The sequence below is a fragment of the Stegastes partitus genome, unplaced genomic scaffold, assembly GCF_000690725.1.
Source record: "Stegastes partitus isolate 25-593 unplaced genomic scaffold, Stegastes_partitus-1.0.2 Scaffold1331, whole genome shotgun sequence".
Taxonomy (NCBI): Eukaryota; Metazoa; Chordata; class Actinopteri; family Pomacentridae; genus Stegastes; species Stegastes partitus.
The window spans coordinates 219,788-240,223 of NW_007579062.1; the positions used below are offsets into that span (position 1 = coordinate 219,788).

Genomic DNA, 20,436 nt, shown 5'->3' on the forward strand with positions numbered 1-20,436 from the left:
TGATGTCGTTTCACTGAAGTGCGTTTCTGCTTCAGTTTAGATTTCCTCGTCGTCCTCGTCCGTCACTTCCAGCCTTCGCGTCTGTTTATAGCGGCTGCTTTCCTGAATATTTTCCCTCCCCGTGATGTCAGTGAGAATCTGCAGCTTGAGATTCTCCAAATATTTTCCCAAAATATTGGTCTCTTTGGAGACGGCTGCGTCGTGTTGGGATTCGTCCTCGTGTTTGCTCTGATGATGCCGTCACTTCCAAAGTGTTTGGACAGTCGCGACGTGGCAACACGAGGCCACGTCGTCGCTGTGCAGCAGGAGCCTCCCTTCAAACCACACCTGATTCTAACACGACCGTAAAGCAAACACAGAAATCTGCTTTTATGTTGTCGTCAAGACGTCTGATCGCCGTCCTGCGAACTCCGAGAGCAGAAACAGAAACGGAGACGTTCAGGAAGAGAAAGTCGGGAGGCTGTTTACCAGATGCTCCGACAGCAGAAATTAGAAGTTGACAAAATTAGAGGCTGAGTTAAGCTTGTATTTAACTCCGTTCAGATGCGTATATATTTATTTATAGAGTAGATTTACATAAGTTATACATCTGTCTGAGATTATGTTTACAGCACGGTGCAATTTGTTCGCTTGTTTCTGAATTATATACTCTGAGTGTTTACACTGTCTGCATATAAATACCACGTTTAACATAATGTAGAAGTCGTGTTTTATGTGACTGAATAATAATCAGTGATTCTGCAGAAAACGTAGAAAAACATTTCAGCACAGTGCTAACGTTTGGACCAGCTACACAGCTAACGTCTGAAATGTGTGCAGGTTTATCACTAATTTAAACTAATGAGTTAAAGTTTAACGAATATATACATAAGTTTAGATATTTTATGATTTAAAGCTGCTTCATTCAAATGAAATCACATGAATTCCACTGGAGTCCACTGCTATTTAGTAAAGCTTCACAATGCTAGTTAGCTTCTAGCCGCACTAGTTTATGTTTTTAATCCTTTGTTAAAGACATTGATCTGCTGCATTCTGTATGTGATATAAAAGCTCAGTTAGAAGCAGATTGGACAGTTAGAATAGATTAGGAAATATTAGGTAAATGAGTTCCAGCTAAAACTAGCACAAAACCTAATTTCAGCACAGTGCTAATGCTTGGACGAGCTAAAGGGCTAACAGCTGAAATATGTGCAGTTTTCTGGCTCATTTGAACAAAAGTTTAAAGGTAATTTGGCTTTAAATGCACAACTAAATACATATATGTGATTTAAAGCAACTTTAATCAAATTAAATCAAACAAAATCTACTTTGGTGAGATACAGCATTGTCTTCTACCTGGCTAATCTTAGCTAGGCTAGTTAGCTTCAAGCAGCGCTATTTATCTGTATTTGTCCTTTACGATTAGACTGACCTGCTCGTATATTAATGTGATATAAAAATCTAGTTACTAACATGTTGGAGCATTTAAATTAGGTTTTTTGTAAATACAAGAAACAGGAGAAAGTGTGTGAATAAGCTGCAGCTAAAGCTAGCTCACCAGCATTGTTTCTATGAACTCAGTGTCTTTGTTTGTTTTCACAAGAAGCACATGCCTCTGTGGTGTGTTAATGTTTGATTGTGTCACTGTGTTTTGCAGTTTAATCATTTTAAGACACTATAATTTAATGAATCCCTAAATTGCTGTTGTTTGTTTCTCCTTCCTCCTCCCTGCAGAACTCTAATCTGAGCACTCAGGATCATGAGAACATCATCGTGGTGAGTCTGAAGTTCACTATAAACCCATATTTGATGTCCGGTTGATCATTAACTCCCCTCGGCCGTCGCCCTCCTCCTGTTTTAATCAGGAATATAGACTCCCTCGTGTTTTCGTTCATGTTTTTGGTCGATGCCCACGCCGGCGGTAACCGAGCAGAGCCGGAGAGCTCGGCGCTGAGAGGAGCTGCCATGTTTGTGCAGCTCACCTGTGGGCTGTTTTTACTGCACCTGACAGCTCCGTGCTGCTGGCGCCCGGCCCGGGTAAATAACAGATAGCATATGGAAATATTCATATCTGAGTGTGTGTGTGTGTTTGCAGGCCATCGCTCCTCTCCTGGAAAACAACCACCCACCACCTGACCTGTGCGAGTTCTTCTGTAAGGTGAGACCAAGCAGAGCCACGCCGAGCACACGGTAGTAAACACTGTAAACGGGGTTCTCACCGCCCGCCGCTCTGTCTCGTTGCAGCACTGCCGGGAGCGGCCGCGGTCCATGGTGGTGATCGAAGTGTTCACTCCCGTGGTCCAGAGAATCCTCAAACACAACATGGTGAGAGCAGCTGAGTCCAGAGCAGTTTGATTCAACACCACCACACTCACTGGGAATCAACCAGCGCTTCCACTCCACAACACATTTCAGACACTTTATGTCCTTTTTTGTTTTGTTTTGACCGCTTTCTGCACGAGAAACACGTTTAAAATCATATTTTCAGCAACTTTTTCTTGTTTTTTTTTTCTTTTAAACAAATAAAGTACAAAAAACACACAACTGTAATAAAGCGCTATTGCTGTTTTCAGTGTGTCTGCAACAGGGCTAGTGACTATTTCCCCACCGATTAGATGATATAACTGATTAATTTAAGGATCCACTTTCCTCTGCTGGATCGCTGTATTTTGACAAACTCTGCTTATATTGTTTAATGCGGCAAAGGTTTACTGTCAAGTTAAACTGGAAACATGACAAAAAAAATCAATAATAGAAAGGACAGTTTATTATTTAAGTTAGAAATCTAAGTTTCTATTAAACTTCCTCAACAAAGTGACAAGGTTCAGTATTTATATTGAACACTCTTCGTATAATCATTGTCTTAAAATTCTATAAAAAACAGTTAAATTCACACCATATCAGCAGAACATCTTTCAGCTTCTTTAACACGTCGTCTGAATGAACCCAGTTTCAGTCGCTGTTTCTTATTAGTTCTGTTGTTATTGTTAACAGCTTTATTGGGGGTCCAGCTGTATTAAAACACATTAAATATGAGCACAGGGAGCAGGAGAGAAGCCAACAGATGTCCTGCTGCTGCATAAATTAAACGATTTATAACAAAACCCAACGGGCAGAAAACCCGACAATCAACGTAATCAATACCCGTGAACCGTCACTTATGAGTCTAAATGTGACGTGGATCAGCAGCAGAACAGGGACGAAGCAAAAACCCGACTTCCTAAAACAAGACAAAAAACTTACGTATCAACACCTTTACGGGTCTTTTTTTTTTGAAGGAACTGAAGCCTGTCAGGAGCTGCTGCGGACTCCCAGCACCAGACACCAGTTCCCATTTAGTGCTGTTCCACACCTCCCAGTTCCTCTTTTGATCAGTGTTTATTGCAGGCAGTTGGATGTTTTTGGCGCTTTATATGCTAAAGCTACATTCCAGCGTTGTTTAGGTAGCAGATAACTACTAACGTTAAGTTAAAGGTGTTTGTACTTTGAGGGAAATCTTGCACTACTCCTGATTTGACTTTATATTTTAAACCTTTAGATAGTTTTTCCTTTTACATTTACATAAAATACGATACAGATTTGTTCCCCGATACCTTAAAAACTGTCCAAGTAGCTCCATCAAAGCACAGCTTGTACTTACTCTAGCTGAATATTGCGGTGTCTGAGCACCTACAGCCTTTATCTCAAGCAAAAACATTAATTATACGTCACAGCGAGCAGCTGCGTGAATCGTTCCCACAGTCGGTCTTTTCCAAACAAGTGGTAATTATATAAACAGCAGAGATAAAAGCCCTTAAATTTCAGGCTGTGATCCTCCTGTCGGGTGTTTTGTCTTTGGATTATGTGATCTAATCTCGCTTCTGCGTCTCCGTCAGGACTTTGGGAAGTGTCCTCGGCTGCGCCTCTTCACTCAGGAGTACATCCTGGCTCTGAACGAGCTCAACGGCGGCATGGAGGTGGTCAAGAAGTTTGTCCACAGGTGAGAAAGAGAGTCAGCAGCAGGTGCTATAAAGCTGTCTGATCAGCCGTACATAAAGGTGTGGCGAGGTGTCATCCGTTTGCAACGGAGACAGTTTGAAATCTCTTCTGTTTAGTATCAGGACACGTAAATAGGAAGTGCAGGGTGTAAACACACCTCGATGTCTCAGACTGAAACAACACTGGTGTACTTTACTGGAAACCAGCCCACACATAACGTTAATAAACCTGAGAGTCACCGTGGCTGTGTGGAAGACTGATTTAGAATCTGAGAGACGTTAACGCTCACTGACGCCATAAACTCATTCAGAGAGGCGAGTAATTCACAGGTCTGTAGCTACATCACACTGCATCAAATCACTAAGCTAACAGATAGCATCCTTAAGCTAGACACTAGCAACTGCAGGTTTGTCATTAGCATCAGTAGGCTTGCGTTAGCTTTTCTAGGCTAGTGATCTGCATTCCAAGTTTTAATGTTAGCACCCCTAAGCTAATAACAAGCATCCCTGAGCTAGAGACTAGCATTCCTAGGTTAGCCATTAACATCCACAGGCTAGCGGCAGCTAAGTTACAGCCCAGTTTGTCTAACCTTCCTGGGCTGGTCACTAGCATCTCTAGCTTAGTCAACAACATACCTCAACCAGTGACGAGCATTCTTCAGCTTGTCACTAGCATTTCTGCCTTTGCCACTAACGTCACTAGCATCCCTTAGCTACACACTCGCGTTCCCACATTGCTAGTCTAGGGATTCTAGTCACTGGCCTAAGGATGCTAGAATCCCTAGACTAGCAACTAGCAATCCTAGCCTAGTGACAAGCTTTCCCAAGTTAGCAACTAGTCTCTCTAGGCTACAGACTAGCATTCCTCATGTATCAACTAACAATTCTCTGCTACCAAGTAGAATCCCTAAGCTAACGACTAGCAATCCTAGACTAGTGACCAGCTATTCCACGTTAGCAACTAGTATCTCGGCTACAGACTAGCATTTCTGGGCTATTAACTGACACTTCTCAGAATCCCCAAGCTAACGACTAGCATTCCTAGTGATTCCATCCCTGAGTTAACAATAAACATTGTTTGGCCAGTCACTAGCATCACAAGGCTAACAAGTAGCATTTGCGAGCTAGAGTGAAGTATCCCAGTCTATTCACCAGTATTACTAGCATCCCTAGGCTACGAACTAGCATTCATAGGGTTAGGGTAGTCATTAGCATCGCATTGGCATCAACAGGCCAGTCACTACCATAGATGATGACAAGTAATCCTACACTTAAGTCCAGTCTAAAAGGGATGTTTTTTGAGAGGTGGCTTGTCTCGCCTGTCACACTAACTATGCATGTGGTTAATGCGAGCTGCTAGTTAGCCACATGGCGCTAACAGGACAGGTGTCGTAGTGATTAATCTCACCCTGGATGCTGAACCTTCCGTCCCCCTCTGACTGTCCTGTCCTCTGTTGCAGCATGCATGGACCGACGGGCCAGTGTCCTCACCCTCGAGTCCTGCCAAACCTGGTGGCCGTGTGTTTGGCTGCCATTTACTCCTGCTACGAGGAGTTCATCAACAGGTCAGCAACACCTCACAAACCTCAGCTTCCTCCTCTCTGTACGTCAGAGAAAGCCCACCACAGGCAGTTCATTTAATCACATTCTGACTGATTCAACACGTTCAGCTACACCCGATGGTTTTAGGCTCCTTACCGCATCTCTTCTGGGTCAGAGTCACGCTGCCGTTTAACTCCACGTCTTCATCGATGACACAAACACGCGATCGGTCATTTCCCACGTCTCTGTGGAGAAAACGGTCATTTGCAGACGTCGCCAGGAACAGCAGATCACAACAGGTCGTTATTCCACTTATGGTCCTGAACTGACCTGCAGCGTCCCACAATGCTGCGGAAATGCACAAGAAATCACACAAGAGGCAATTAAAGGAAATATTCAAATACATGATGTGATTGATTTTACTAAGAAGAAAACCCTGAAGGTGAGCACAGAGGGTTGTGGGTTTTGTGTCTTGTCATCTGCTGGGTTTGTTCAGGACCATATGCTGGATTACAGCGTCCAGAATCCACATTTTACTGCTTATTAATGTATATTTTAAAGCAAATTCCATTTCACCAAACATGATGACTGAGTAAAATTTGCAAAACTTATTTTTTTAACCATTTATGTTAATTTAAAAAGAAAGGCAGCATCTAAAGTCTAAGAAACTGCTCATTTTATCACCTAAACAAATATAAAAAATTGCGTATATCTTGTCAAATTGATTCATGAACACTGACGTTTCTCACTACATCAGTCATTCCATTTGTTTCTTTAAAGGCTTTTCATTACCAAATGATGATTGAAAAGAATGTTGATCACGTAATTTAATCCCAATCTCAGTTTTAAGAAAGAAGAATAACTTGTTCTGGGATTCTTGCCGATCGATATAAAACTTTAGAGGTCTGAAAAATCGACTTTAAAAGGAGCTACAAGGACGAAGATGAGCTTCATTGATGTATCACTGGGGAAACGCACACGTGAAAGCAGCTAAATAAGAATGACGCATGATAAAAACGAAGGAAAAATACAATCCAAAAATAGAATAAAGATAAAAATATTAAATATACAATAAACACTGTATACAACTTTAGTTCCAGGCATCACACAGGTGGTTAAATAAAAACATTTCCTGATAAATTAGAAGAAAAATAAAACACAGAAATGTGAGAAACTTGCAAATAAGATAAATATTCAGTAGATCAATTAAGTAATTAAGATGTAAAATAAAAGTAGTCAATCAAATGTAACTAAACGCCTGAGATTGTTTTCATCTGTATGTGTTCTTGTGTTGTGGTGCATTAGAGAACTAAATAAAACTGCTAAAGTCAAAAACAGCTCATGTTCCATCCACCTGTCGTCTCTGCATTAAAGGTTTCTTTGGTGTTTTCCGCAGGAGGCTTTTGTTGACTCATTATCGTCGTCCCTTAGCTTTCTTTCCCAGAGAGAGGCCACATTTTCCAGAGCCATCGCTCTGGTAGCGTCTCTCTGGCCTCCTTGCCTCCGTCATGGCTTTATTTTTAGACTTCTCTCTGACATGTTGCTGCTGTGTCTCCTCGCTGCAGTCGGGACAACTCTCCCAGCCTGAAGGAGATCAGGAACGGCTGCCAGCAGCAGAACGACCGCAAGCCTCCGATGCCGCTGCGCCTGCTGCGCCCCGAGCCTCCGACGCCGCCGCCCGCCACCCTGCTGCCGCTGTCGGCCGCCCCCAGCCCCGCTCAGCCGCCGCCCTCCAACCCCCCGAACCCGGCCGCCGCCCCGTCCATCCCCATCTCCTCCCCGACGCCCTCCCTGCCGCTCTCCCCTCCGCCCTCCGTCGTCAACTCCAGCGAGATCCTGGTGGAGCTCGAGCGCAACAACAACTCGGCCAACGCCAAGAGGAAGGGCGGCCCGGCGGGCGGCGACAGCGAGCCCAACCTCATCGACTGTCTGCTGGTCAGCCCCGCCGTCAACACGCTGTCCATCCAGCTGCCGGCGCAGGCCGACCGAGTGCTGGGCTGCTTCGCCCTCATCCTCAAGATGCTGTGAGTTCACACCTGGACCCGTAACACACCTGTGATGTGTCTATAATACACCTGTCACACACCTGTTTCCTCAGGTAAGAGGATCAGGTTCGGCTCAGTTAATTATTAACAGTCATCCAAAATCACTAAAAAAGTAGCTTCAAATGTGAATAAACATCCACAAAGTTCTATATTTATTTAATTCCCGTCTAAATGTCAAATTAAATGCTATATTTTCTGGCTCAATGATTATTTAACAGCCAGAATCTTTTTAGTTGTACTAATAAGTACATTAAATGCAGATAATTGAGGATAATTAAGGTAATTACATCCACAAATATTATAAATAGATATTTCTGTGACTTTGGTTCACTACTGGATTGGATTGGATTCACCTTTAAACCCGTTCAGGTTTTGATTTCTCACTAATCTGCTCTTTGGGTGAAGGTTTAGGTTTCAGGACGTGTTGATTTAGATTCGATTCAAATTAAACGGCTTTTTGGCGTAAAGAAAAAACAGGAAGTGCTGCTGTGAGTCATTAGCAGCAATGTCGGTAGTTTAAAAGTGAAGAAAACACTCTGGATAATCTTTGACTTAATAAGAAGCAGGACCGTGATTATGTTCCTCAACTTTGAATTTCAAGCTTTTAGTTTAATTTAAAACTAAACAGCATTAAGGAGCCAAAAACAGGCCAGATGATGAAGATCAGGTTCCTGCTTATGACTGAGACCTTCATAAAGACTGTAAAGTGACATCAACTAGAATCTAGTTCCACATTAGAACACGTCAACAAGCCAGAAGTGTCCCAGTTAGCGACATGCAGCCGGAGGGTCTGATCAGAGTAAACAGCCCCGATTCAATGAACCTTCGAGTGAAAGTGGAGCAGCAGTTACGTGACTGTTTTCCTTCTGCCGGTAACCGAGCCAGGCGGCCTGAAAAGCGACAGCGTCTGTTGGTTTGCAACAAAGACGGGAGTTACTTAACTCGGTAATGCGACGCTGCTCCGGCTTCTGTTGCATCAGCGCCGTAAATCTGCGTCATCGCGGCACCGCTCGTGTTTCAGCTGCTTCTGTCCCGCAGGAAACTCCTTCCTCCTCGCATTGTTGTGTTGACTGACTCGTCGTCTGTCTTTGTTGTTGGTCAGGTCGGACTTCGACGACTGGAGACCCGCTCTGGCCAGTCTGCTGCAGCCCATCCCTTTCCCTAAAGAGTGAGTACCGACCCGGCACCCATTCAGACGTCCGGGCAGAGTTACAGCTCTTCAACGTGGCCGTCCGGTAGAGGACAGTAGCCACAGCTTTTTATCAATCTCTGTTTCTGAGCTTCAAGATAACAAAAGAAATCCATAAATAATAATAAAGGCAGCAAAACTGTCCATGATTCTGTCAGACTTAAAACACTTAAAGACGAGCTGAGACTTGATGCTGCTAATCGATGTAGAACTTTTCCAATTCTTAAAGAGAAAAAACTAATTAAGAGCAGAATTAAATTGCTTTACTTTCCTATACATATTCTATATACATAATCATTCTTAAATAAAGTAGAATAAAACCAATAACTACTTAAAGAAAAGGCTTTCTTTTGAACCAATGACCCGATGCTTAGCTTTAAGTGTCGCCAGCGTATTCTCTAAATCCAACCAGCAAGCGATGAATCTGGTTTGGGCCACAAAAGATCCAACAAGTGGATCCTTCAGAGCAAAACAAACTCTTTAACATTTTTGTCCACTATCAGATTTAATGTGTCTCCACTAGAACTTTATTTAAAGGGTAATTCAGCCAAACAAGTAGATCTTTGTTCAGACACAAAGAGGTTTCAGCACTAAAAGAAAACCACAAGCACTAAAATCAACGAGTTATCGACTTGTTTTGTCGATTTGGATTTCATTTATTGACGCTTAATGGACATTTTTGTGCATCAAATGTTCAGAAATTCCAGATTCATGTCCGATAATTAAACCCAGACCCACTGACGTTACAGCGCGCAGATTGATGGCGATTACTGTTTATTTGCTCCCCGAGGGCCCGATCCGAGCAGGAAAACCCCGACATTACAAAGTTGTAAACAGGGTTACAAGCTGTTTTTGGACCAGAACCAAAGGTTTCTCGGAAGCGGCGCCGAAGCAGTCGAGGACACCACAAGTCTCCGATGAATCTGGCTTTAGACAGAAGCGACATTGTGACCGGATCCCCCGGCGCCCTCCTTTCCAGCCTCTCGTCACCGTCTCCGGGGAGCCGTACATGTTTCTAGCCGGTTCCTTCGGGGGTCCGGCTGCTGACGTCGGTGAGGAGCCTTAAAACGCCTCCCGGGGGGATCGTAGGCCGGAGGGGAGGCTCTTCTCCCCCCCGGAGAGCTCGCCGTAATTGGCTTTAAGCAGCCCCGAGCCGCGCCTGTAACCGGCCGTCTGATCCTGAGCTTCATTAGCGCCGACGGCCCGACAGCTTGTTGTTTTTTTTATCCAACACTGGGACTCACCTGCTTCTCACCTGCGCCAGCGTTGCCCGGCCGATGGCTTCGGGCGTCATCGGGGAAGGCAACAATACTCCCCAGCAGCCGAGGATAAAATGAGTCAACATTACACAGACGGAAAGCAACAATTAACACAGTTGGACTTGTTTGCTTTAAGAAATTGAAGTGTAAAAAGACGACTCCCTCATCGGGAAGCGGAGGAGAGTCTACGAGGTGAACGCTGCCAGTTTTAGATTCAGTTGGGTTTGGTTAAAACATGGAGGCGACACCGGTTTTGAGCATCAAACACTTCATTCTGGTGGATTTTTATGCACCAAATTAGACTTTTTCTGCATCAATTTTTGGAGGAAATGGAAGAAAACATTGTTCAAGGCTTTTATTTTTTTGCTTCTTTGCATGTTTTTGTTATTGGTGGATGAATCTGTCTTTTTGTTGGCCTGTAGTGAGCTTGTATGTTTTGTTTTTTTGGTTGCTTTAAGGTTTTCTATCAGTTGCCTGTTTGTTATTTTTTGGAGTGTCTTAGATTTCTGCTAGATCTTGCTTTCCCTTTATCGTGGGTCAAATCCCAGTTTCTGATTTACGTATGCCCCCATTTAAATATACCATTTATATAACACCTTTTGTTAAGTTTTTTCCTAAATATGGTGCAAAAATGTCAGATGTTGTAGTTTAACAACAAAAGATTAGAAGAAAAACTACACCGATGGCTCCCAGCTGAGAACACACTCACCATCCACAGGAAAATACACAAACCGTTCAGTTTACTGGACAAATAAAAGCTGAAAATCGTCATAATGAGCTCTGCACTCTGTCTGACTCTTGACCGTCTCCACCGTCACAAAGCAGCTCTGTGGTCCAGCAGCTTCTAGAAAGGCCTGGACGTTCTGTAACGTCACATCTGAGCCGCGCTGCAGGAAAAAATACATTAAAGTTTCCTGACAGAATCCTGTTTGTTTTGGTGTCTCACACGTCTTTGTGTTCTCTCCCCGCAGAGCTCTCGCACATGCCAAATTCACAAAGTAAGTAGCTCCCTCGTCACAAACTGTTTCTTTACTGACCGATGATGTGCCAATAAAACGAGCTGACGCGTGACCTCTGTCCGTCCCAACAGGGAACTGAAATACGTTATCCAGAGGTTTGCGGAGGATCCGAGGCAGGAGGTGAGTGTGTGTCGCTGCAGCTCTGACGCCGTTTGGACGTGTTGTAACGGTACTGACCGACCGCGGTGTGTTTCCAGGTGCACTCCTGCCTGCTCAGTGTGCGTTCAGGTAAAGACGGCTGGTTCCAGCTCTACAGTCCAGGGGGCGTGGCCTGCGACGACGACGGCGAGCTGTTTGCCAGCATGGTGAGTGTACGAACACACACACAGGTAAACCACCTGCAGCCTGAACCCAGACTGACCCTCCTCCTCCTCCTCCTCCTCCAGGTTCACATCCTGATGGGCTCCTGCTACAAGACCAAGAAGTTCCTGCTGTCTCTGGCTGAGAACAAGCTGGGCCCCTGCATGCTGCTGGCCCTGAGAGGAAACCAGACCATGGTGGAGGTGCGTCCCAAACTCTGCTACACCACAACCATGAACACCGTCCTATAGATTCACATGCAGCAGCTTCATGGATGGATGATGAAGCAACAAACACAACAACAAATCTAGAGTGTGTTTCTTAGATGTTTAGTCCCTTTTTGTAGTTGTTTTGTGACTCTTCCTGGTTGGTTTACTTCCTTGTTTGGTGGTTTGTGGTTGTTTTGCGTTGCATTTGAATAGTTTAGTGTCACTTTATGCCCATTTTGGTGTCTCAATTTGGGAATGATCGCCTTTGTTTTTGTTCAATTTGTGATTTGAGATAACCTCATATTACATTTTGGTTGTTCTGTCATGTGTTTTTAGGTAATTTAGGATCAAATTCTGGTAGTTTTGCACCATTTTTGTAGTCATATGGCCTCATTTTGTTTTCTTTCTGGTCCGTCTGCGTTTCATTTTATCATAACCTGTAAGTCTTATGGTGTCTTAGTTTGTTTGTTTTGCATCTCTCGGTCATTTAGGTTGCGGTTTGGACGGGTTAGTGTCTGTGTTGGGTCATTTTGTCTCTCTTTGAGGTCATTTTGTGTCTGTTTTGGTAAATTATCATCACTTTGCAGTCACGTGGTATCTCATGTTGGTCATTTTTTTTGCCATCTTGTGTATTTTATATCAGTTTGGCTAATTTAGGATCAGTTTCCGGTAGTTTTGCATCACAGAAGTGGTCGTATGGTATTTTCATTTCGGCCATTTTGGGCCTGTCTGTGGTCTTTATGTCTCATTTTGACCATTTAGCTTCTTATTGTGCTCATTTTTTTATCGGTCTCTGGCTGTTTTATGTTTATTTATCATCACTTTATGTCTGTGTCGGTCATTTTGAATCTCATTCTGTGTTAACTTAGCATCACTCTGTGGTTGTACGGTGCTCATTTTGTGTCCTTGTGCTCATTTTGTTTGTCTTTGTGGTTATTTTGCATCTCAGTACTGGTTTTGTCTTTCATGTTGGCCATTTATTGTCACTTTATTTGACATTATTCTAGATCTTATGGTAATTTTTGTCTCTTTGTGGTCATTTTCTGTTTCATTTAGTTTGTCTTGAGTCTGTTTGCTGTCGTTTCCATCATCTGTTCTTGTCTGTTGTCTTAATTTGTGGTTGTTTCACATCTGTTTCTGGGATATTTTCCAGCTGAGGACCAGGTTGTCTCTGGACCTGTTCATTAATCCATCCATGGAGAGTTCAGTAGATTTATTATCTATCATTTATCTCTCGTTGTGTAACTAAGGCGGAGGGAAGCAGTTTGGGCTTCACTAGCAGCTGCACATATACTTGCTTTGACTCAGTTTTCAGCCAGGTGTGGTTCACTTTTTAATCCTCCAGATACACAAGCAGCTACGAGAACAAAGATTCTGCTGTCTGTGCTCATGTGTGGGTTAAAAAACCCCCCAAAGAAACAGCAGCTTTACCGTCTGTATTGTTTCCATGTGTGTGCAGATCCTGTGTCTGATGCTGGAGTACAACATCATCGAGAACAAAGACACCCAGCTGCAGATCATCTCCACCCTGGAGAGCACCCAGGTGGGCCTCCGCATGTACGAGCAGCTCTGCGACCGACAGCGAGAGCTCAAAGAACTGGTGAGTTTCATCAGCCGCTGTTTTCTTTTGCATCACTTTCGTACGACGGAGGACTGAAAGGCAGAAACATCAAGTCACCAGTTTCTCATCACAAACAAACGCTTGTTTTTTGTCAGTCATGCGTGTGACCCAGTTGCACCTAATTGTCAATCCAACGCACTGGTGACGGCCGAGGTTAAGACTCAAGCACAAAGTAACGGGAAATTAGGACTATTTGGACAATTATACAACATATGTGACACCTGAGCTGCTCCGATGCACATTTCCAACCTGCAGTTCCTCCAGAAAAGCCTCGAGCTCGTAGCTGTGCCCTGATCAGGAACAGGTGTACCAGCGAAAACTATTTATATGCTGTATAAACACCTGGAGGCGCTGGCTGCACAAGCTTGTAGGCTACTGTTCCAACAGTTTTAAACCTGCTCATGGAAAAAGCTGCTTCTGTCCAGAGCTGTCTCCAGCTATGTTCCAGGTGTCAACCCTCATTTATCAGCGAGGTTTCACAACACCAGGTAGGAAAAGCAGAAAGAAAAATCTGAAAAATACTGTACACGTTGTAATTTTCCTGACAGATCTGTAGAAAGATTGAGACCACGCAGCGACAGGCAGATTACTAATCCTCAGATGTTTTGATATGCAGCTTTTCTCGTGTCGGAGATTTCATTAGTTAAACCGAAATACTTCTGTGCTTTTAGGGGCAACTGCTTTCTTTTGTATTTCAAATATCAGTGATGCTCCCAGAACCATATTGAGACCCAAATGTTCTTGACAAGACTCTAAAGGGAAGCAAAGAGCAACAGAAAGGAGACGGATCAACACTATTCACTGCCATCTTAGTGTCAGACAGACTTTAGGTTTGACTACTTAAACAAAATGATTGCTATTTACTTCATGCTGGATCTAAACAGTTAATAGATAAAAAACCGTTTGCAGTCGGTCGAATATTGGACCAGAACGCTGTGAAGCCAGGTCGACAAAATAACTTCAGCTAATAACTGGTAACCTCTCTGCTCTGGTGTCACATTTATCCTCTTGTTTGATGCTGGTAGTCACTGAACTGAGCTCTGTTCATACACAGGGTCCAGCTGAAGGCCTGTTCAGACCAGAATTCTTGCTAAATGACCACGTTAGCAGTGTGCTGGCTTTGCCTCTGCAGTCACATCCAGAAAGGTCACAGCTTAACAGCATAATTCCTGTTTGTCGCACACTTCTTAGCAAAACGCAACTCTGGAGCGTTCGAATTCCTGAAATACTGGAGCAGCGGAGATCAGCCCAGAAACAAGGCCACCGTTCTTCTGACGGTCCCCCGATTCGTTTGGTATCGTTTAGTAATTCCGATCGGTGAGAAGAAAGTTTGTGCAGCTCAAACACTCGGTTAAAGTTCACGGTAGCAGTGGAGGTGTTTCTAAGTAATAACTGAGTGTTTCTTCCTGGAAACTCCTCCTCCTCTGTTACCCATAGATTCGATTACGATTGCGGTTTTCCAGCGTTTCTGCTGTAAACAGTCCAAGTTTAACTACGCACAACCGGTAAATTAATTTCCTCACAGAGTCATAGTTGGTGACGACACTCGGCCACGGTGGTCGGTTAACGTCGGCGTTCGCGCTGGAGGTTCTTCTTTGTGTTTCAGCTCTAGCTTCTCTCTGTTTACCTCCTTAATACCAGAAGTAATCATCCAACAGTGTGCTATGACTGACCATATCTAATAATATGTAATTAGGAGACTGTAAAATGACGGATAAGCCGTGCAGTAAATGGTATTAAGTTTATACTGACGCCTGAAGAGGTTTAGCTCCTAAAATGGCTGCTTTTTGAGACGGATTGAACAAAATAAAGTTCAAGTTCGTCCATGAAGGTTAAGAGACACACTCGACCAGATTTATTGCCACAAGATGTTTCCAGAGGAGCGTCTGAAGAACCAGAACTTCTGGTTTTCCCCATTTTTTCCCCACACTTAGTAGATAAGAAGCACGTGAATTTATTGCTTATTTATTTTAATGTGGGTAAACAAGCGTCTGAATATGAATAAAGTTTAATTTCAGTTTGCATCATAAACTTGGATTTACAACAGAGATTAGTTTGCAATTGTGCAACAAAAGTCACATTTAAATCTGGTTTTCCTTGTTTTAAAACAGCTGTTTGCTAAAAAATCTAATTAGAAGTGATGTTTGTTGGTGTAACCCAACATTAATGATGTAATTATATCAATTTATGTAAAGATTCTCCTCATACATTATAGTACATCACACATCTTAACATTAAAAATAATAATAATACAGTCTGTCAGCTGAACTTACTAAATTACATTAAAGAGCCTTTAAGACCTGGATTCAGTACTTCTGAACTGTTGGACTTTAAGGCGGGGACTTTTAATGAGAAATACCAATAAAAACATTACAGGTTTGTGTCTCCACCAGAAACTACAGTGACAACTACATGTGGTTGTAATCGTATTACTGAGTGTATTTGTTTGGCATTTCCACCAATAACATTTATTATCCGAGTCACAAAGGATCATTTATGACTCTGTTTCTTTAATTAGAGCTGAAGGAAATGATGGATTTATGTTGTTTGGGGAAATTGGTTTTGTTATATTTGTCTTATCAGATCTGAAAGCACAGTGAAGCGTTTATTGGAACTCATCAGGAAATAAGAGGAGCAGTGTTTTGTTCAAAACCTCTCCCGTCTTCAGTCACAGTTGGATGAAGCTGCTCACAAACACCATCTACTGTCAGAAAACGTTCCTGCAAGGCCTTCAGCTCAGACGCCATCTTTATTTCTCTCTGTTTGTCTCCACAGCAAAGAAAAGGAGGCCCGACACGACTCACTCTGCCCTCCAAGTCCACGGTGAGACCACAGCGCCGCCACCACTAAACACATTTTCTACCAGCAATTTTAAAAATAAACCGTTTCATAAACATCTGCTCTGTGTTACAGGATGCGGACCTGGCCCGCCTGCTGAGCTCAGGTTCTTTCGGGAACCTGGAGAACCTGAGCCTGGCCTTCACCAACGTCACCAGTGCCTGTGCTGAGCAGCTCATCAAGCTGCCTTCACTCAAACAGCTCAACCTCTGGTCCACACAGGTGAACGTCTGCACACGGACGCACAAACGCCGGCCGGACACCATCCGACACATGTCTGACATGTGGCCTTTTGTTTCTCTTGTGCAGTTTGGAGACGCAGGACTGAGGTTGTTATCTGAGCATCTGGCCTGTCTGCAGGTCCTGAACCTGTGTGAGACTCCCGTCACTGATGCTGGTCTGCTGGCTCTCAGTTGTAAGGAAACACGACAAATACACGACAACAAATCAAAACGACTGCAGTGAACTAAAGGAAGTCTTGGTGAAATTGAATTGATTGTGTCTCCAGATGAACTGAATTTTCCACATTTGTTATTAGCTGAAATTAGCTCTGAAGCTAACATTTAGCATATTAAATCACTGTAACCTGGTTATTTCCTACTGAAGTGACAGACTGGGAGCAGAGCAGCTGCACATATTCATCTGATTCCTGAAAACAGAACTGCTGACTAACACAGACCAGTTAGCTGCTGCTGCTACATGATCTGATGTTGGTTGTTGAGCTGTCGTACACAATCAGCTGTTGGTAAAGTTTACGGTTGACTTTTGTGGACAAAATGCAGCCGAACCGACGACTTCGGACTAAAGTTTATTCGATTCAAACCACAACGAAACTAAAAACACCACCGACATGTTGTGTTTTCAGCCTACAGCTATCACAATAACACTCTAACATGATGTAAAAATACTCGATTGACGTAACAGCAGCAGCCGTCGTCGCTGAAAAACCCTGATGTGTCTTTGAAAGCCACAGACCTCAGGTTAACAACTACAAAGATGAGAAAAGCTGTCCCGTAGTTCTCAAAATGACCACATAGAGATGTCAAAGAAGCACGAAGGGACAAAAGAAGATGACCACATGATCAAAAGGAGACTCAACATGACCATAAAAACACGTAAACAGCCACAAAGAGGCTAAAAATGACCAGAAAATGACTTGAAATGACCAAAAGGCAGCTCAGCGTGACGGACTTTGGGTCTGACTCCTTGTAAACATTAAATAAATCAGATCTAGTAGCTTCAATGTGACCAGTTCAAAGTTGTGAAAATGGGTAGTCTGTTCTAGCCACCAAACATAAATGTAGTGGAAGGTTGTTGGCGGAGCACCTTTCTCCTAATAAAGCCAACACCAGTGATCAATGAGAGCCTATCAGCTCACCAATCAATCAGTCGTCCTACAGCCTCATTCATCACGTTACTGTAATCTGCAGAGAGCTACTCTGTGACACACAAAATCTGTTTAACGTGACTGAACAACAACAGCTGCTGGACACAAAACATCACGTTAAATGTGCGTTAACTGTAATTGTGTGTCTGTTTCAGCCATGAAGAGTCTGTGCAGTCTGAACATGAACAGCACCAAGCTCACCGCCGACACATACGAGGACCTCAAGGTAACCCACACCGCATGAAATGGACTTTAGAGAACATAATGGAAGAAAACTAGGATTTCTCTCCATCATAAGACTTTTTTTTGTAGCACTTAAAGCCAAATAAACACAAGGAACAATGCTGAGACAGTAGAAAGAAAGGTACCGTTATGTATGGTTTATATAAAGACTGGTGACAAAATGAATATATGCTCAGATTAGAATATTTTGTAAATACCAAGTCTGGAGGATGAGAAAAGTTCTCACTCAAATACCGTCAAAGGTTCCTCAGAGAGAACCCTCTGGGCAGATGGAACTATGAACACTGACAAAGCAAACCACAGATGAGTAGTCTGATGTCGTAAAGGGGAAAATCCAACAATTTCTTTTTATTTTTGATTTGTAGTGTAATTTTGGTGACTTGTTTTTTTTTAAATGTTGTGTCTTACATGTTCCACTTGATGCCTTTTTAATCTCAACTCATCTTAAACTAACTCTGCTGTTTGTTTCCTGATAAAAGTGACTCAACACTAAATAATGTCTAGAAAATATCTAATTTTTGTGACAGATTTTGCAATTTCAATTAAGATATGCTTTAAATATATGATTAAAATTATTCTCACTGTTGAGAAAACACTGAAAAACATTGATTGGTGTTCCTCAGACTACCTAAAAATACTCATCTTACCATCATAGAAGAGGAAAGAACCCAGAAAATATTCACGTTATTATTATTCGTGTACAGTTTTGAAACCACTGTATCTTTAAAATCGATCATAATCCATCAGACGAAAGATAAACCAACTGTTTTTTTTACCTGTTGTGTGTCTGCAGGCCAAACTGCCCAACCTGAAGGACGTGGACGTTCGGTACACGGAGGCCTGGTGATCGACCGTCCTCCCTCCCATCTTCACACATGGCCAGACACACACACTGCACACACACACACACACACACACACACACACACACACACAACACGACAACCATCTCCACCGACGCCATCATTAAACCAGGAGGACGTCTGAGGAGCCTTCGTCGGCCTCGTCCGAGTCGCTTCGTGGACCTCGCCGCTCCCCGTACTCGGACCTCGTTTTTACCGAGAACGCCGGCGGACGTTAAGGACGCTCGTCTCTCTGTCTCTGTCCTCTGCCCCGTCTCTTTTCATACATCAGTTTCCCGTCCCTTCAGCAGCAGCTCACATTCCGGTTCTCCTCCGATCCGACCCACGATGTAGCTCTCCCGAGTCGAACTGTTAAAAAGTCGCCGCTCTCTCTATCTGCCGTCAGATTCGAGTCTGTCATTGGGAAACATGAGGTGCTACCTCAGAGAAAAGAAGACTGTGCCTACTCCTCATATACCACACACACACACACACACACACACACACACACACACACACACACACACACACACAAAAAAAAAAAAAAAAACAAAAAAAAAAAAAAAACGGTTTTTATCAACTTGAATTAACATATTTTTCCAGACATCTGTGCTTTCATATATTGTGTGTTTCTATATATATAAATGAAGAAAACAAACCCCAGTGATGACATTTTAGGAGCTCTGCAGGAAAGTTCAACGGCAACATTGGTTCCCTTTTCGTTTGCTTTCAGTGTACATACTGACGACCTCCCCGTACTATTTAATAGGACAGTTGTGTAGCAGTAGCTTGGTGGTCTGGGACTGCCTCATATTTATAAGTTGTGTCTCCAAAGCCTCCCGGATTTTGTCCCCGAGTCCTTTTGTTTTCGTCGAGGGCGGCCACTCGTGGATCTCTCTGAGCAGAGTGGACCTGTAAACGCAGACGCATCACCAGCTGAGAGTTGTATATTTTCATATCCTCCGCTATTTTTCTGGTTTGGGACGACGTTTGAAACAAAGGAAAGGACACCTGCCAAACATCTTCACCGTTTCCTTTCAGCCCCCGCCTGTGGACAAACACTGTTTGGTCCCGTGTCTGAGGTCCGAGTGAAGGGTCGCAGTGCCTCTAGTGGACGAGCTGCTTCTTTCTACCTGTCGCACCACCTGTTTTGAATCGTCCTGCTGTATTTATATGACGCCATAACACATGGGTGACGTTTCCAGGCCTCATCGCAGGATGGGACTGAATTATTGTACATAATCACAATAAGGGACATTGGAAGCCTTTGATTTGCCCGCCTACATTCCCTCGAAATGTTGCCTGTTTCTTGTGTTTCATACGATGTGGTAACTGCCCTGACACACTGCATCTCTGTCCAACGTGTGGTCCGGGTGGATTGTCTTTAAAGAAAAAAAAAACAACAACAACAACTGCATCCATCCGTTTTATTTATTCGACCTGCAGAATGCTCCGGATGTTTGCTGAATCAGAGGACAGGACGCCGTCCGCCACGAGGCGCTTTGTTTCCTATTTATTGGGTGCCATGACAGTTTTCTGTTGGGCCTGTCGACTCGGTTTGTGTACGGCCATCATCCTCGGGTCTAGCTTTAGGACATCGTGCTCTCTTTCATATCCTGTATGATGTACATACGAGTGTATATAGTCGTCTTCTACCTTCCTCTCTTTTTGAATCCTCCCCCTCTTCTTCTTCTTCTTCTTCTTCTTCTTCTTCTTCATCCTCTCGGCCTCCTTTTATCGGCAGGCTGGTGTTGCCTTCATCTTAATGTGTGTGGTTGTTTTTGTTTTGTTTTATTTTTTTCACACAAAGTGCACTGTAATCTAAAAAAAAAAAAAAATGTTTTCAACGCATCTTATCTTTTAAGTTTCTTTGTTTTGATCACTTTAATCATTTGTTTCCTGTGTTCTCGGTTTTTATTTTGCACGTTACGTGTCGCTGCGTCATCTGATGTTTTCGTTTTGTAATTTTTATTTTATAAAATATGAT

General features: G+C 43.2%; 1 protein-coding gene across 1 annotated transcript in view; it reads left to right on the forward strand.

Moving 5' to 3' along the window:
- Positions 1-19,849, forward strand: part of cmip (c-Maf inducing protein) — a 61,802-nt gene extending 41,953 nt beyond the window's left edge. The window contains exons 5-21 of the mRNA XM_008298605.1: positions 1,714-1,755; positions 2,075-2,137; positions 2,224-2,304; positions 3,855-3,958; positions 5,417-5,521; positions 7,064-7,522; positions 8,646-8,711; positions 10,963-10,989; positions 11,082-11,130; positions 11,208-11,315; positions 11,397-11,513; positions 12,979-13,119; positions 15,916-15,963; positions 16,054-16,200; positions 16,288-16,393; positions 17,521-17,591; positions 18,402-19,849. Coding sequence (XP_008296827.1) covers positions 1,714-1,755; positions 2,075-2,137; positions 2,224-2,304; positions 3,855-3,958; positions 5,417-5,521; positions 7,064-7,522; positions 8,646-8,711; positions 10,963-10,989; positions 11,082-11,130; positions 11,208-11,315; positions 11,397-11,513; positions 12,979-13,119; positions 15,916-15,963; positions 16,054-16,200; positions 16,288-16,393; positions 17,521-17,591; positions 18,402-18,455 — 1,788 coding nt within the window. The 3' untranslated portion in view covers positions 18,456-19,849. The remainder of the gene's footprint in view (positions 1-1,713; positions 1,756-2,074; positions 2,138-2,223; positions 2,305-3,854; positions 3,959-5,416; positions 5,522-7,063; positions 7,523-8,645; positions 8,712-10,962; positions 10,990-11,081; positions 11,131-11,207; positions 11,316-11,396; positions 11,514-12,978; positions 13,120-15,915; positions 15,964-16,053; positions 16,201-16,287; positions 16,394-17,520; positions 17,592-18,401) is intronic.
- Positions 19,850-20,436: the final 587 nt, after the last annotated feature.